This window comes from Acanthaster planci, linkage group LG14, assembly GCF_054643075.1.
Source record: "Acanthaster planci isolate LZ-2023a linkage group LG14, COTS_SCS, whole genome shotgun sequence".
Classification (NCBI taxonomy): domain Eukaryota; kingdom Metazoa; phylum Echinodermata; class Asteroidea; order Valvatida; family Acanthasteridae; genus Acanthaster; species Acanthaster planci.
The window spans coordinates 8,771,910-8,787,878 of NC_141790.1; the positions used below are offsets into that span (position 1 = coordinate 8,771,910).

The 15,969-nt window shown below is 42.1% G+C and overlaps 2 protein-coding genes across 16 annotated transcripts in view; both read left to right on the plus strand.

The window, feature by feature from the left end:
- The window catches only part of LOC110980790 (diacylglycerol kinase delta-like), a 137,816-nt gene extending 123,059 nt beyond the window's left edge, over window positions 1-14,757 (plus strand). For 9 of the 10 annotated variants that reach the window (XM_022237753.2, XM_022237751.2, XM_022237755.2 and 6 more), the window contains 10 exons: window positions 409-519; window positions 1,094-1,295; window positions 1,686-1,799; window positions 2,515-2,649; window positions 2,846-2,973; window positions 3,480-3,591; window positions 3,984-4,196; window positions 4,916-5,051; window positions 5,930-6,075; window positions 7,138-14,757. In XM_022237753.2, coding sequence (XP_022093445.2) covers window positions 409-519; window positions 1,094-1,295; window positions 1,686-1,799; window positions 2,515-2,649; window positions 2,846-2,973; window positions 3,480-3,591; window positions 3,984-4,196; window positions 4,916-5,051; window positions 5,930-6,075; window positions 7,138-7,239 — 1,399 coding nt within the window. In that variant the 3' untranslated portion in view covers window positions 7,240-14,757. The remainder of the gene's footprint in view (window positions 1-408; window positions 520-1,093; window positions 1,296-1,685; window positions 1,800-2,514; window positions 2,650-2,845; window positions 2,974-3,479; window positions 3,592-3,983; window positions 4,197-4,915; window positions 5,052-5,929; window positions 6,076-7,137) is intronic. The other variant, XM_022237752.2, reaches the window with a different exon arrangement.
- A 769-nt stretch (window positions 14,758-15,526) lies between these two features.
- Window positions 15,527-15,969, plus strand: part of tert (telomerase reverse transcriptase) — a 39,921-nt gene continuing 39,478 nt past the window's right edge. For 2 of the 6 annotated variants that reach the window (XM_022237817.2, XM_087145361.1), the window contains exon 1: window positions 15,538-15,846. The gene's annotated coding sequence lies outside the window, so the exon portion shown is untranslated. Of the gene's footprint in view, window positions 15,847-15,969 lie in introns of all 6 variants that reach the window. The other 4 variants (XR_015427611.1, XR_015427610.1, XM_087145360.1 and 1 more) reach the window with 4 other exon arrangements.

Below are 15,969 nucleotides of genomic sequence, written 5' to 3' on the forward strand. Positions count from 1 at the left end.
GAATGAACTGCAATTTGGAAGTCTCTAGGTTTTCAGAATGTGGCAGCAGCAGTTATTGTAAGAAGAGTGTCAGTTATCAGAAAGATGCTTTGCTGGTGTTCGTGGTAGTCTTTGCAGTAGATTTTGTACAAAAAACTTCAAAAGCACAGCCATTTTTGCTGTTGCCCTTGATAAAAATTTTGAAGGGGGAGAAGGGTTGATGGTTTGAAAATGCTTTCAACCTGTGAAATCTCAAAACACATGGATTAGAGTGTGTGTGTGTGTGTTTATCCATTGCAGTGCAGTAAAATTTGGCACAGGCCAGTTCCAAGTTTTTCCACGGCGTCAATTTTTTATAACCGACAGCACTGATTGAAGTGGTTTGCCAGGCTCACGGGTAGATTGCTCCGTGTTTCTTTTTCCTCTCAGGGAGGGGTACACAGAGACCTGCGTGATGAATAACTACTTCGGCATCGGCCTGGACGCTAAAGTTACACTGGATTTCCACAACAAACGAGAGGAGCACCCAGAGAAATGCAGGTAAGGCCAGGATCGCGTACTTCTCTTTTGAATCGAGACGGTGTCGTAGGCTGAAATGAAAATAAAATAGGACTTACATGTACCTGACATCCATTTTATTGGGGGGAAGTGTTTTTTCAGCAAGAAGTTCTCAATTGAAAGGAACATTAAAAATGCTGTACTAAACAAGTTGACAAGACGTAGCCTAAGTACACTCACTAAGCCACAACTCCTGCTGCTGGTAGCCAGTCAGTATATGTACTTACAATGAAGTCATGTTCAAGCTAGCTCAGGTCCACTCAGTATGGCTAGCCACAGAAGGTGCCCATATGGCTGCTGTAGCGTTAACCAATTTGTTAACAGCCTGTGCCTGGAGAAAGTGTAGAAAAACTGATGATTGTCTCAAAAGATTGTCATTTGCAATGTCATTGTTATGATGTGTCACAAAGTTCCTTGTTCATTGTCGCAACATTAATGCTACCATGCCCACCATTGGCACTGCTGTCGGTGCTACGTTGTCATTGTCATTCATGTCGTACAGTGTCATGTCGTTGTCATTAATGTCGTAAAATCGTCATTTGTCACCGTTCCCAAGTCGGACCAAGAACATGATGTGGTATGGCGTGCTGGGCGGCAAGGAGCTGCTGCAGCGGACCTACCGCAACCTGGAGCAGAAGGTGCAGCTGGAGTGCGATGGCCAGCGCATCCCGCTGCCCAGCCTGCAAGGCATCGTGGTCCTCAACATCCCCAGCTACATGGGCGGGGCCAACTTCTGGGGCAGCACCAAGGAGGACGAGGTGAGTTTCACTGAAGTACTTCTTTGATTTTTTTTGTTTTTTGGGGGAGAAGGCAGAGTTCCATTTTCTAAGATTATCAATTGTTGTTTTTTGCAATTGGTTTATATTTTTCTTTCTTGTGGCTTTGACAGGTGAAAGGCATTGGTGATCATTCTTCAACTTTTTTTAACTTCTATTTTTTTTCAATTCAATACAAGTTGCTAGTGAGTTTGGTTTTTCTGTTGTTTTTTTCTTTGACATAAGATTTTTTCGAAATATAATTTTCCTGTGAGCTTACAGGGCTTTTTATGCTGCTAGGGGAAATGCTTAACTTTTAACAAGTACTCATGGCCAAAGTGACAAATCGCTTAATAGTTATTGCATTGCACGTTTTCACTCGTGATGTTTCAGACCTTTACAGCGCCCTCATTTGACGACCGAATTCTGGAGGTGGTAGCGGTGTTTGGCGGGATGCAGATGGCCGTGTCTCGGATGATCACACTGCAGCATCACAGAATAGCCCAGGTAAGCACCTCTGAGCTGTAGTCAAGCACCTTGCAAGAACATTTCTCAAGTTTCTACGAGTACTTTCAACTTCTAGCAGCAGGTAAATAGTAACAAAGGGATGTCTTTATAGTAGCAGTTTGAATCCTTTTCGGCTGTTAGATGAAGCTGAGAGGCTTGTAATGTACTTAAGCTGTGAGAATGCAGATAGCAATTGTAAGTACTCAGACAGCTATTGTGAGTACTCGTATAGAAATTGAGAATACTCAGCAATTGTGAGTACTCAGATAGAAATTGTGAGTATTCAGATAGAAATTGTGAGTATTCAGATAGAAATTGTGAGTACTTGAATTTTGCATTGGGTATTATATGTTGATGTAGTGGCACTTTCCTCAACTTCCAACTGTGCGGCCCGGGCTCAAATCCCGCCCAGACTGACATGTGGATTGGGTTTTCAGTCCCTACCTGATTTCGCGAGTTACCCCAGATTATTCATCTGGGGTTTTCCTCCCACCTCTTAAACTGAACATTTCTTCACTTTCTTGGCCCCGAGGGACAAAATGTCAGTGGTTAAAAAGAAAATTGTTAAAGTAAAAAGTGGGCAACCTCAAGAGTTATCTAACCTGGTTCTAATAAATAGAAGGAGCCATCATATGTTGATATTGAGTTGATGTTCCATTGCATTTTTTTAATTTCATTTTTATTGTTTGACCCTCTCTGTTTTAAATAATAAAAGTGTCACGTGGTAAAGATCACCATTCTGGGTGAGGAGGGGGTGCCAGTGCAGGTGGACGGAGAGGCTTGGGTCCAGCCCCCAGGATTCATCAAGATCATCCACAAGAACAGGGCGCAGATGCTGGTCAGGGATAAGGTCAGTAGTTGCTCCGTGCATTACCCATTGTGGGCAGTATTTGTTTCAATGAATCAAATGATGCATCAGTAGGCAGTTGTGCTATCGTAGCCCAAATACCTTGTTATAACATTGAAAAGGCACCAATATTCCACAGGAGGTATGCACACGGAGGGTGGCATATCATGACCCCTTGACATTTAACCTTTAATCCCAGGCCTTTGAGAACACCTTGAAGTCATGGACGGACCGCAAGAAGCTGTGGAAGCAGCTGCAGCCACTGTCGGATGAAGAGGTAGTGCTGGTCAGGCACTTCTGCGAGACGGTCAACAGCCTGGTCACGTGGTAAGCGAATGATTGCCTCAAAAGAAAGGCTATTTCCAAGTTACCACTCTGTCTCCATCTTCGGCTCTTACCTCAAGCTCCAACTGTCAGTTTCGAGCAGTTGCCATCAGGACCTTATAAATGCAGATGTCCAAACCTTCAGGCTCCTGCTAGATAATTTGATATTTCTATAGCAGAACACTGGAGCATCAGCTGCTGTTTTGTTAAGAAATCTATTATCAGGAACTTTGAGCAATGGGATATGATATGATTGCTTTTATACTCTGTCTGTTTGAGTCATGGTGTACTCCTGGTCAAACTTTGCCCCGCACTTTTCCAGAGCTTTGCTTTTAAAATGATGTCAATTGTCATTGTTTAAACCAACAGCTGTTAGGGTGTATGCAAAATCATATTAAACTTGGCGGAATCACGACCCGTAGAGTTAATGAAGAACGGCATCAAGGGAAAGATTGCTCCTACCCAGATCATGTTGTTTCATTAGTAGCCATCTGTGACTTTTTCCCCAGCATTCAAAGAGCTGCAGAGCAGAACCGGGCCATTGAGTCTGGCCTGATGCACTACACGCAGTTCGTGACCACCACCATGGACCGATTCTGGGGCAGTGAGAAAGTCGGAGAGGTGAGTAGATGGCCGCATCAGGGGTCTCCGACCCTGTGGGTTTATTGCATCTTTCAATGGAGACTGTTCATGCATGTATTACACCAGCAACTCACGTAAAGAGCGTTCACCCTTAGCTCATTAGCTCCAAAGCCCCTTTTTGTTCATGTGCTTGGCTCATAATTTGAGAAACTATCAAAAGTGACAGCTGAGTTTTAGTTGAGTACCTGTTCGTGAGTATGAGCCACAATGGATACAACATGAAGTAACATAGCACTGGTGCAGGTACTACAGCTCTGTTCAGATGTGGATTATTATGTCGGTTGTCCATGCCATCAACTCGGAGCCACGATTAGTTTAAGTGTGACCCCCCCTACACACACGCACGCTGTTTTTGTCCACTCCTTTCGCAGGGGACCAGCCGCAAAGCCCTGATGGAACTGGTCAACAGCGTGCGCAACCTGCACAGCGAGACCAGCCTCTTCCTGGCGGCCAAGGCCTACACCACCCGGCTGAGCGACGAGATCCTGAACCGGCTCAACAGCGCCGTCTCGGCCACGGACGTGGAGCTGCGCAAGGTCATGCAGATTGAGGGCGCCTTGGGGTTCCCAGATGACGAGCCTCATGTAAATATCTGCTGCGTCGTCAGCTCAGTTCAAAGTTGGTCCCAATTTACAGGCAAAGCAGAGAGAGGCTGGCGGGCTGGCATAGCACTCACCCGTTCAAAGGCTGTAATGTTACAGTAAAAACTGGTCTGCACCATGCATGCACGAGTCTGCACTCACAAAAATACATCATCCCTTGTTCTCATTAACAAAAGAATTGTCTTTTAAAATGCCGACTGAATTGATGAATACAAGATGTGTCATATTTTTTTTTACCAAAGCTTTGATGCTGAAGTTTCTGTGTGAGGTTTCACTGGGATGGGAAGATTTTGTCCCATCTCAAATTGCTCAAAGTTTTTCAAGATCCACAGTTGGAGAAGGGATAGAGAAAGTTGCATGCCTTGCCCACGGAAGCAGCACACTCCCAGCACTTAGAATTGAAACCTGAGTCTTTTAAGCTTAATTTAAGTTGCGAAAACAAACCACTAGTTCTGCCGACATCGTCAGGTCTGAAACCAGACCTTTCTGAACCCCCCGTCTGGCCTTGTAATTTAGACCATGTTCAACACTGGCATTTTGGTCTCTGGCTTCGGCTGTCTGTTGGGGTTCTCTAATGGGTAAAGACAAAGCCGTGGCCAGATAAATGCCCAATTTGGACATGGCTTTATACTCCAGTACTGCATCTGTTTGTTGGGGAGAGTCAGCCGATGAATCGGTTTGTTTGCTTGTCCTTCCTCCAGCAGCCGGATGCCTACATCAAGCGGACCAAAGGCCGTTTCAAGCTGCCCATGGTGTCGCGCCTCAAGAAGCCGACCAAGAGGGAGTTGAAGCCGGCCCTGGCACCAGGGAGTCCCGGGGGATCCTCAGAGGGTGCTTGTAAGTACAGCCAAGGCCTCTCAGTGGGCGTCATTGTCACAGAAGATTAACTTTACCAATGGCACATTCTTTGTATTTGAGTTTTCAAGGAGCGTCAAGCTCTTTGTGAAGTAATGGTAGAGTTAGCCTTCTTCCTCAATGCTGGGAGCATTAGGATTAAACTCATTTATGATAAATAAGGCCCTGCTGCTTTGTTGAAGCTCTGCTTTTGTATGTCAGGGGGCACAGGTTCAGATCCTGTCTGAGACTGTGTCCAAAAGTTATGGCCCAGGCGAGGGTAACATATTTGTCTATGCAAGCCAGTGGCTGGTGGATGTAGCCACTTTTCATAGACCATTCATTAGTCTCAGCCACAGCCGATTGATTTTGACAAAGCCTAGGTTAAGACTTGTTGTGTTGGCCAATTGTAGATCTTGAAGCTTGTTGGTAGGACACTGGAGTAGTTGTTCAAGGTCTGCGGTTCAAGTCCTGGTTCAGTTTTATGATGGGGGATTCACACTTAAAGCTTTGCCGTACCCTTTATCAAATCTTTTCATTGCTGTATTGTGCAAACAAAGCGAATGGCCTTTCAGAAGAGTACCAATTAAAGATAAGGGTACCTCAAGTCTTAACAGTGCTGAAACAGCTGTCAAGGGAGGCTGTAGTACTAATTTAAGGAAGGGTTACATCAGCACCTGGGTGTTATAAAGTACTAATGACATATCCAAATTCCAAAGATCCAAGATTTTGCTTGACCTGCAATTATAAAAATGCATTTTGTGGATGCAAATACAGGGCTGTCTAGTCTCAGAGGAAGGTTTCTCTGAGAGACTGAGGGACATTTTGTTTGACCGACTTCTTTTAATTTTAAAAAAAAAATTGTGGGGTGTTATTTTCAGCTTCGGGTGAATCGTCCCGAGCCTGGACCCCCCAGCAGGTTGGCCTCTGGCTGGACAGCCTGTCCCTCGGGGAGTACCGTGACAACTTCATCCGCAACGACATCAGGGGATCCGAGCTGCTCACCTTGGAGAGACGAGACCTCAAGGTAGGCTAGAGAGGACCGAGAGCCAACCTCCACCAAACTTTGTTTGGTTTTCCAGATTGTCACGGTGGGCCTTTTCTCATGCCCATGTTTTCTGAGTTGCCAAGAAAGGAGGTTCAATTCTACCACATGTATTGCAGTCAGTAGACGTCACTTTCTACAGATTTACAGATGTCAAAAAACATTGCACATTACTCGCATGTGCACCTGCTAGCATCGAAGACACAGTTATACGTTTCCTATGAAGGTGGTGTCCCGTGGGAAAGACCTGTTGCAGTTTGAATCCTGCAACATTCTTAGTATGTGGAAGTGTAAATAATTGTGTGATCTTGTCCGTGCACCAGATTTTTTTTCAAATCTTCTGGAAGTCCTTATTCTGTGTTCGTTCTCTTTCACATAAAGACTTTCATTTGCTAACAATGTGTGCATACCCTGAAGTGTGTGGTAAATGGAGTTGAACAGTGTGTTGAGCTTATGTAGGCCAACCTAACGACGTGAGTTGCAAGTCACCAGAGCCACTGTTTTGATTTACAGGCCTTTGAAAATGTCTTGCACCATGTAAATCAATGGCGGACCTCAATATTGAAAGTCCATTTTCATCAAGACATCTGTGGGAAAATAACTGGTGAAAAAAGTCCCTAAGACTTGTTTGTGAGATTCTGTCACTAATGCCATATATGTTTTCAAGATGTATTTTTGCGTTGGGAGATGTTAATTTTATATAACAGGTTTTGCCCTTACCCAACGTATATTAATAAGCACTGTATGCTCAGTGCTTGTCCGAGAGCTTGCGAAAAAAACCTCACAAGCTTACTCGGATGGGACTCGAACCCACGACCTCCTGCTTACTAGTGCAGATGTCTTAACCACCGAGCTTGCCGGGGTCGGCTGGCCGGTCCGAGTCAAATGAAGCAGCGGGTACCGCGAACTATTTTCAAGATGTATTTTTGCATTGGGAGATGTTAATTTTATATAACAGGTTTTGCCCTCACCCAACGTATTATCTTACAGATTGGATAGTCATTTCTTCTTCTCTGTTTTGTTTTTTGCACCCCTATTTCACAGGACATTGGAGTGACCAAAGTTGGGCACATCAAGCGCATCCAACAAGCAATCAAGGAGCTGGAGAAGAGAGACGGCGAACAGCCGGGGCCGTCGTACAGCTAGCAGCGGCGCTGCCAAGCAGAACCCTCTATGCAGCAGATTGGAAGAGAGGCTGCAGCTACAACAAACATCCATGTGGCGGCAACAGCGGGCAGCAAGTTGGATACACGGCCGTGGGTTAAAGCACCAGTCATTCCATGATCGTGCCTCCAAGCTGGAATCCGGCATGGTCAGCGTTCAGTCTCGGAGAAATGTGGCGGTTCCAACTCCGTGCTGTGCGTTGCCATGCACAATGCTATCCAGCAGTCTGACGTACCCTCGTATGATTTCGTAGACTAGACCAACCGTTGATGACCGTTCACGAATTGATTTTAATCAGTCTGTCATTTATCGTGGTTCTTGTACTTCTGTCAGGACCGCGATTTCTCAGGATTTTTCCAGGTTTCAAGATGTCGGACCCAAAATTTGTGGATTGTCAGAGGTGTAACCAGTCAGGATTCGCTACTGTTCAGTGCTGCATACAAAGTGCAAAATTCACATACTCTCAGACTCGAAGCCATTTGTGAGGGATCTCACGCTTTGTAAGCTCACGTGTTGTAAGCTACTTAAAAATTATTGAAAATCAGAGTATTTTCTTGCCGTAATTAATGCCTCCAAGTGGATGTTTCATGGATTTCACTTCATCCCCTATTTTTTGCTCCTGAGAAGTTATTGCTGACTGCTGCTGGGATGTGGCTTGCGGTCAAAGTTTCCCACAGATTAATCACTCCGTGCCAGTGTTCCCGGTACCGGGTACCTTGGATCCGAAATCGGACAAAGGAGTTGGGCCTTGTCACAGAAGACTGTACTCAGAACAAAAGACCGAGCTGCTGGGTATTGCCATCATTTTTAGCTGGCATTAGCAGAGGTAATCTGTCATTGTTTTGAAACAGTATACTGATGTTTGCGGCATTAGGCACCCGTGGATTATCAGCGGGACAAATGTGCTTCAGCACTCCAGCAATGAGCGATTCAGTATTACTGCATGCTAATCTGGCCGGATTTGAAAACACACCACTGCCATTCAGCAACGCACTGAGCCAATTTCAGGAACAAAGGAAATTACACAACATCGCACAATCTGGGCGCTCTTTACTGGGTGGCAGGCCTGGTGGCAGTACTTAGGCATCAATGGAGGTTGCCTGTCAGATTAGAGTAGCCATCAGGCAATCATTTGTGTGGGTGTAAGCATCCAGTAAATGAAGTTCGGAATTTTTGAAGAATTTTTGAAAATGCAAAATATTGAAAATCGCCCGAGAACTCGTCCCGCATATGCAAATTCCACCCAGCAGGAAGTGGTTAAAGTTGTTCGTGGGAATAAGCCCCTTAAGGGGTTGTAAACTGATCGGAATTGTGAAAAGTTGTAGCTATTGTTACAGTGGAGGAAGGTATGTGTTGCATCATTCCATTCGCACTGTTATAGTGGGTGTACCGTTCACCGACCTGAAGTGCCCTCTGTAGTCTTTAAAGTGAAAGGTCACAGCAGCAAGTGTAAAATGTGACCTGCTCTGCAAAAAAGGGTAATAAGTCTGGCAGTGCCAAAACATGTTATGGCCTGTTCTTTTGGAGAGGGCAACATTTCTTCACAAATGTGATTTTGTGTTTTTTCCTTAAATAGTTTCTGTAGCATTTATATTTTCAGAATTTTTGACTACAAACATGGATACTGATGAATAAAGAATGAAAAAATTGATCATTTAGTAGGAAATCCTACATAGCATTGTGTTTCTAAGCACTGCACATTATGAGCTTTTTCTCGAAAAGTGCTTTTATTGAATCTGAAAATGTGGATATACAAATGTCTGTGTATCTCCAGAATGCAGCACACTGCAGGGGTCATTCATGTATCAAATTGTAGCTCTTGATGTACAAAATCCAGCCATATCAAAAACTCATAACCTGAATCCGGGGACTTATTACCCATTTTCCTAGAGCCAGTCACAAATGTCGTTCATAATAATTGTTGAATGCAGTGGCACATTCAGAATGGTGGTTGGCTACTTGAATTTAGCCAGAGAAGCAGTCGCTTATGGCTTGGTGCAATCTTTGAGATGGCTCTTGATTTCTAGAAGTTTACTTCAGCCCTGAGTAATAGGGCTGAATCATGATTCCAAAACTACAGGGTTCTTGGTTTATTGATTGAAGATCCCAAAAACGAAAAACTTGATGTGAAACTGAGAGGTGACGCCATGGATATAAATATAAACCACTTCTTATAATCGTTCATCTTTTGAAATGCACTCTCAAATTTTGTTGTGATTGCTCTTTAAGCAATTTCAACGGCATGGGAAAACCGTTGCGCCATTGTAGCAGAAATCTTTGCATTTGCAAAGAAAAACAGTGGCACGTATTTTCAGTGTGCACTTTCAGGGTCTTTTAAAAACAGGAAGGGCCTCGTTGTGTTTGAAAACAGTATGAAACGAAGTTTTGAATCATTCTGAATGTGATGGATTTTAAAATACTGGATTGTGAAAAGGCAGGAGGAAAGAAAAGATGAACTGCCATAAATGGAGCTTTTTGTCAGTGTCGTGAGGCATCGTAGTGTAGAGGCTGAGCTGTCAAGGCAAGGGTCGTGGGTTCGAATCCCCACACGTGGAATATTTTGCACGATATTTGGATAGAAAGATGTGCTTTGTCTGGTGTTTGCAACATAAGAGCTGAGTGGTTGGCCATGTTATGTCGGTGAGTTTAAGAAAATTAACCAAAAAAAAAGATGTGGGTTTGATTCCTGTTTGTGCACATTTGCACCATGAGTTTTTTTTGTTCAGTCGTCGAGCATGGTTGCAGCTGTGGAAATAGCCAGCCATGAGCTCATATTCCTTCTTGAATAAGAAGTGCACTCAGGGCATCGTTTTTCCTCAATGTAGAATGTAGGCAGCAGGCAGTTTTTTCCAGATTTTACAATTCAACCTCACTGAGTAATTAATAGCCTTTCAGTGCGAATTAAAGACTTTTCGATTCAAGTTTACTTTTACATACCTTGTCAATTTCAACATTGTATTTTAACCTTTTTTGATACATATCTGGAGGTTTAAAATATGAAAGAAATCTTTATTTTATATCTGCGAAACATAAGACTTGAGTATATCCTAGTCATTTAAGGCTGTAATTTAACTGTTGTAATTACATACGCAATATTAGGGATGTATGAGGCATTAACATTTTCCTGTGGGCCTCCTGGTATTTAATATGGAGTCTTTTCTTGGACCCTAGAATCTGAAAGGTATGGGATTGTTGCACTTCTGTCAAATTACAAATTGATTTTGTTCGAGTAAAATGCCAGAGCAGTCTAATGTAAACAAATCCAGGAAGACGCCATGCCTGCAGGGCCATCGCATTTACGCACAGGTTTTAACTTAGGACCAAGCGTGCATTTTGGCAATTCATGACACCCTTTTGGTGTGAGAGAAACGTAACGTGCGCGTACCACCTGCGTGTGCACAGGTTGGCCCAACAGTAATGGCTTGTAAGTTTGGTCGCCGAATTCGTTAGTACGCGCAGGGGGAATTTCTGTGATGTCGCATCTGTCAGCAATAAGTAATGCCCAGCTATATGTATACATTGCCGTGCGTGTACATGCAAAATGCCACCCAGAAGTTGATGTTACCAGTTTTTACCATTTTATGCAGGTATGGGTTTGGGTATTGTTTTGTGGACTGAAGAAAAATTCTGACACATTTCAAATCATGGAATCATTAAATAAGTGTGTTTGTTATATCCGTTGCAAGCCAACCGCAATTTGACAGCAAACTCCTAAACCCAAATGTATTAGTGTATAACAAATGTATAACAAAACAATGGAAAATTGAGGACTATTTTGCCTTTAAAAAGCGACTTTGGAATGACTGGACGAAATGGTTCTAGCCAAGCCCTTGCACTGTACACTTTGGCATCGTTGATGTTAAACTCATTTTCTTCTCTCCCATGGTTTAGGTTCGTTTTCTTGTTTGTTTGGATTTTTTACTCTGAACACCACATCAAATGGGTTTATAAAGTAAGTTGTGCGCACTTTTTGTGACATCATATCAGGTCAAAAAATCAAAATTAAAAACAGAAGCAAAAGGTATCATGAGTTTAATTGAAGGCTTCCCAGTCACCCTGTCGCCCAACACCGAGAACTGCAAAAGTTACAAGTTAGTTGGGTGCGTAGTCACACTTGCGAGAATCTTCTTCAGTTTCCGATTCAACAACGGGATATTTTCACTCTTTGAGGTAAAACTTTAGGGAAGGTTCAGAGTTAAGCCTGACCTTTGCTTTTTCCAAATTCTTTGCTTTTTGTATGCTTTCTTAAAGGTACATGTACCAGCAAAATTCTGGCTGCCCACAGATCATACGAGTCAGGGATGATTGATACTTAACGTATTTTTAGAGATACCTTAGGGATGTAATTTGTTAAGTACATGATAATTTAAAGATTTTGAGTTAACAATTGTCCCCATTTGGGCCCTCTTTTAAAGTACGAGTGGGTCTCCAATTCATCTGTGTTAAAATTTAAAGACTCTGTCACTAATGTTTTATGAGCCAAGTATCATGCCGTATTATATCGATAATGTTGTTTCATGACCACCATTCCAACCAGTCTTTATAATCATGACTTTATGAAAGCGATTTGTAATTGACATTTTTGTACCCAGCTCTATCAGCTGGTTGTCTTGAATTATGATTGGCCAAGAAAAGGACCACATAGTTTGTAAGTTGTTGACTGAATCATATTGTCGTACGCGTGACACAACTTGATACATGGGACCATTTTGCTATGACTTAGCAGAGATTTGAATAGACCATAAGATTGTTGGGAAGCATGCTCAGAAACGTTTTAACCAAAATCTTGTAAATACGATTCGTAATATACAAGAGTTCTTATTTTTCTTAATGTATTTATGAGATAGCGGCCAGGTTTACTAAGGAGCGATTTACTTCTGACTGTGGATTGGCTTATTTTATATTGTCTTAAAATTTGGAAGAAATGCAAATTTGTTTGGTTACCTTTGACCCATGGTAGTTACTACTTTGAATTTTACGACATATTTCTGCTCAATATTGAGCTGCAAGATTAGATGTGTTGTATATTTTATTTGCCTTGGCACTTGCCAGGTTGGAAGAATTAGATAATTTATATTTTATTTGTATTGGCACTTGCCAGGTTACGAGACATAGTTTTTAAGTCTGGATTTTTTATTTAGCATTTGAGATTTAAAAAAAAAGTTATGTTAAAATCTTTACTCATTGTGCCATATAATACCGTGGCCTTTTTTAGAATTTTGATCAGTAAAAGTTGTAAAGCCAAAGACACGCATCTGTTCAGGTTGTCAGTCCAAAGACTTAGCAAGAATATTTGCGGTAATGTGGACTGATTCTGAAAATATGATAGGCGGGTAAAAAGTCACTCTGAACACGGATCGCTTTTTGTTATTAAAATCATTGGCATTTGTTAAATGTAAGCAATAGATTTATCCGGGAGAAAGTGTTTATGTAGGAGACCATATTTACGCGGGAGATAATATGTGCATCCGATGAGGAAGCTCTCTTCCTCTTTTAAAGCAGATTTCTAGCGGGAAAGCGTTTTGAGTGACGCTGGTCAGTTTTACGAGAAGCTGAGTATATCTCGGTGAGAGGTGCGATTCGAAAACTGAACCGTCATTGAATTGACGCATTTGAAATCTGCGGGCAACTTAAATGTAGTGACCCAGCATAGAGCTGATCTGTGATTGGTCAGCCCGGCTTACACGCTTGTATCTTTTTTTACTTTTACATAAGGAGTTGAAGATGCTTGGCATATTATGCAGTTTTTGTTTGAAAAAAATTGACTTTTGGGTACATTGGTTATAGTAGTTAATATACTTGATTGCTCATTGTATTGATGTTCCCTCCTCAGGATCACACACACACCCCATTTTGGTCCCTTCATGTTTGTTATTTTTGTTTAGAATTCTCTTTAAAAGGATGAATATTACTGCATCTGTTGCGTGGTTTCGACTAAAATATGTCTCGTTTTTATGGAGTTTGTCTCAGGTGGGGTTGAGTGGGTGTGGAGCCCATCCATGCGATCATTTCGAGTTAATGAGAAAAGTTCAGGCTAAACCTTTTTTTTAGAAAATCTTGTAGAGGGTTTGCACGGCTGCAATCTGAGAGGTCAGTGCTTTTGTTCCACAGGGAATGCACAGAGGAGGTTTCGCTGTGGAATAAAATAGCTGCACTGCAAGATGGCTACCACGGAAAGCCTTGATTTGCACTAAGTTTCCTATGGAATTATTCCATCTTGAATGTTACCTCAGCGGGGAAAAACACGGTCTTGGTTGGTACATAAAGAATTATTTGTACGCCCAAAGTGCATGTAAACCTTTAAATCTGATTTTAAAAATGGAGGTGTCTGGGCATACGCTTGGAAACTTGTTCCGTAGTTGTGGGTACGTACCTTAGTCATTATACCGATTTTTTGTGGGACCAAAAATGTTGCGGAGACAACAGGAAGTCCACAGGACCAATTTGCCTAATAACAGGAAACTTCCCCATTAATTAACGTAGTGAGGACTTACCCTCTTAAACCCGGAGTGGGGTTCAGTTCCCAATTGAATCATTTGCCCATGTGCCATAATTATGCGGAAGTTAAAATTGTACATTGCTTGGGCGAAATGTTTCAATTTGGTGTGGAATCCCTGGGCAAAGTCAGCCTGCCTCTAGCGAATTATATTGATGTCACTTGAAGGTATTTTGCACTTCATTAGTTATCACTGTGTTCTTATAAAATGAAGCAGTGATTTGTTGGGTACCGGGTGTGCTTGATCCAGCGCTTTGTATTAGGCTTTTGAGCTGAGTTGGTATGGTTTACAAACTGGAAGTGAACCCATCGGGCAATATAAAACCATTGGTACTTCGTCCATGTTTTGTGTTAATTCTTTATTTTTTCCCCTTCTTTTTCCCTTTTACCAGTAAAATAATTGGACAAATTTTCGAAGGCATTTATACATTTGATTTTGCACATTTTGGAAGACATTTGTCAAGTTTCAAACCCCACGTTTACCGGACCAGTGAGCTAAGTGCAAATGCATGTACAGGTGTAGATTTCTTTATGTTTTTTGTGCGTTAATGCCGAAATTCAGTTATAAACTTTTTCTGGGTCGCCTTTAGGAAAGACTTGAGCCCTATGACTCTGTAAACGAAGGAAATGTCATTAACTCAACTTTTTAAATTTATTTAAAAGTATTTCGTGTGTTTCTAAAACACACCTTTAAAGCATAAACTCTTAGTTTGAGACATGGTTATTTGAAGGTGTCCTCATGTGTTGGCTAGAATTGGTAATCAAGGTTTTTTGTAAATCGTGCACTTCTGTAAGGAAATGTGAAATTAAGGTTTTGTCCATATTTCAATGAATTTGCTCTTTTCTTATTTGGAGTAGTTAGCTTTTTGTGACTATAGTTTGCTGAAGAATCTTACATGGATGTCTTGTATTTTTCTACACACACTGTGCACTTATTTCTTTATGCACCAAAATTGTTTTTTAAAAAATAAAAGGTCATTATTGAAATAGGGAGAAGAATCAAAGTTTGTTTGCTGTAGTTTGTTGCGCTTTTGTAACCCCCGCGTTTCAGTGTTCGATCATCCCCACAGGCCTTACAGGGCCCTGGGAAATACTTCACTGCTACAGACGCGCAAGGCATTGTGGATTACTTGCTGAGGGAGCACGTCTTATGTTCAAAATGCACTCCAACCACTGAGTGTCCGACAAAAAAAATTACCTCATGCGTTTGCCCTTCCAAGGCATTGGTGATAGGAACGAACGAACTTCCCTTGTTGAGCGCAAAATCAATGAACTGATTGGGAAGTTCGACAGACGACTATTTGGCGTTGATTTGACCTGGAAACCAGGATGGATTTTTTTGGAACACAGTTAACCAATGAAAATTAACACGGTGCACCAAATGGTCGTTGTTTAAACTTCCCGTTGTGAGTGTAGTTCACTAATTCAAGCCCCATTAAAACAGTGTAAAATCAACAAAGTTTAGGGTTTAACAACATGGAAGCTGACGCCGTGCACTGGGCTTACGTTTCTTAACCAGAAAGTTAATTATTGTGTTGTCCTCAATCTTTCGATATCTGTTCAAATTGCGGTGGGTTAGCCAATTACATTTTTAATTATTCACAGAAAACAAAACCCATCCACCCCCATGATTGTTCTCAAGCCTGCAAGTGGCAGTTTTTCAACTGGTATCCCTCCACTTTAAGTGGCACTTAAGACCTTTTTTCAACTGAAATTTTACCATCTCTGCCCTCAGATGGAAGCCCTCCAAACCAGGGATTTAATCCTGTTTTATATTTACACAGTCCCACCCTTTTTCGATCAAACGCCAACAATCCCCTTTTAAAAGAAACTGACGGGGACCTTTTCCTCGAGAGAAATTATCACTTGGATTAGTGTACTACAGCGGCATGGAACCCATATCCGCAACCACATTTCCGGCCTTTTTCATTGGCTAGAAGTAATAAGTAGGGAAAAATTATGATTCCGTGCGCCCTCTTGTGGCGACCGGACTGACTTTAAAAATGGCGGCCTGTATGAAAAAGTAAAACCCGTCTGCAGAATTTAAAAAAGTTGGTGAAAGTTTGGTTTTTAGTTGACTTTCGTGATGACAGGTAAATTGAATGAGACAGGCATATGCTCCTACATATCCCTCAGCGGGTAACTTCGGTTGAGCTTGAAATATTTAAATTATTTTGTCGTTACGTCTCGGACACAAGAGCTGTCAAAGTCTCACC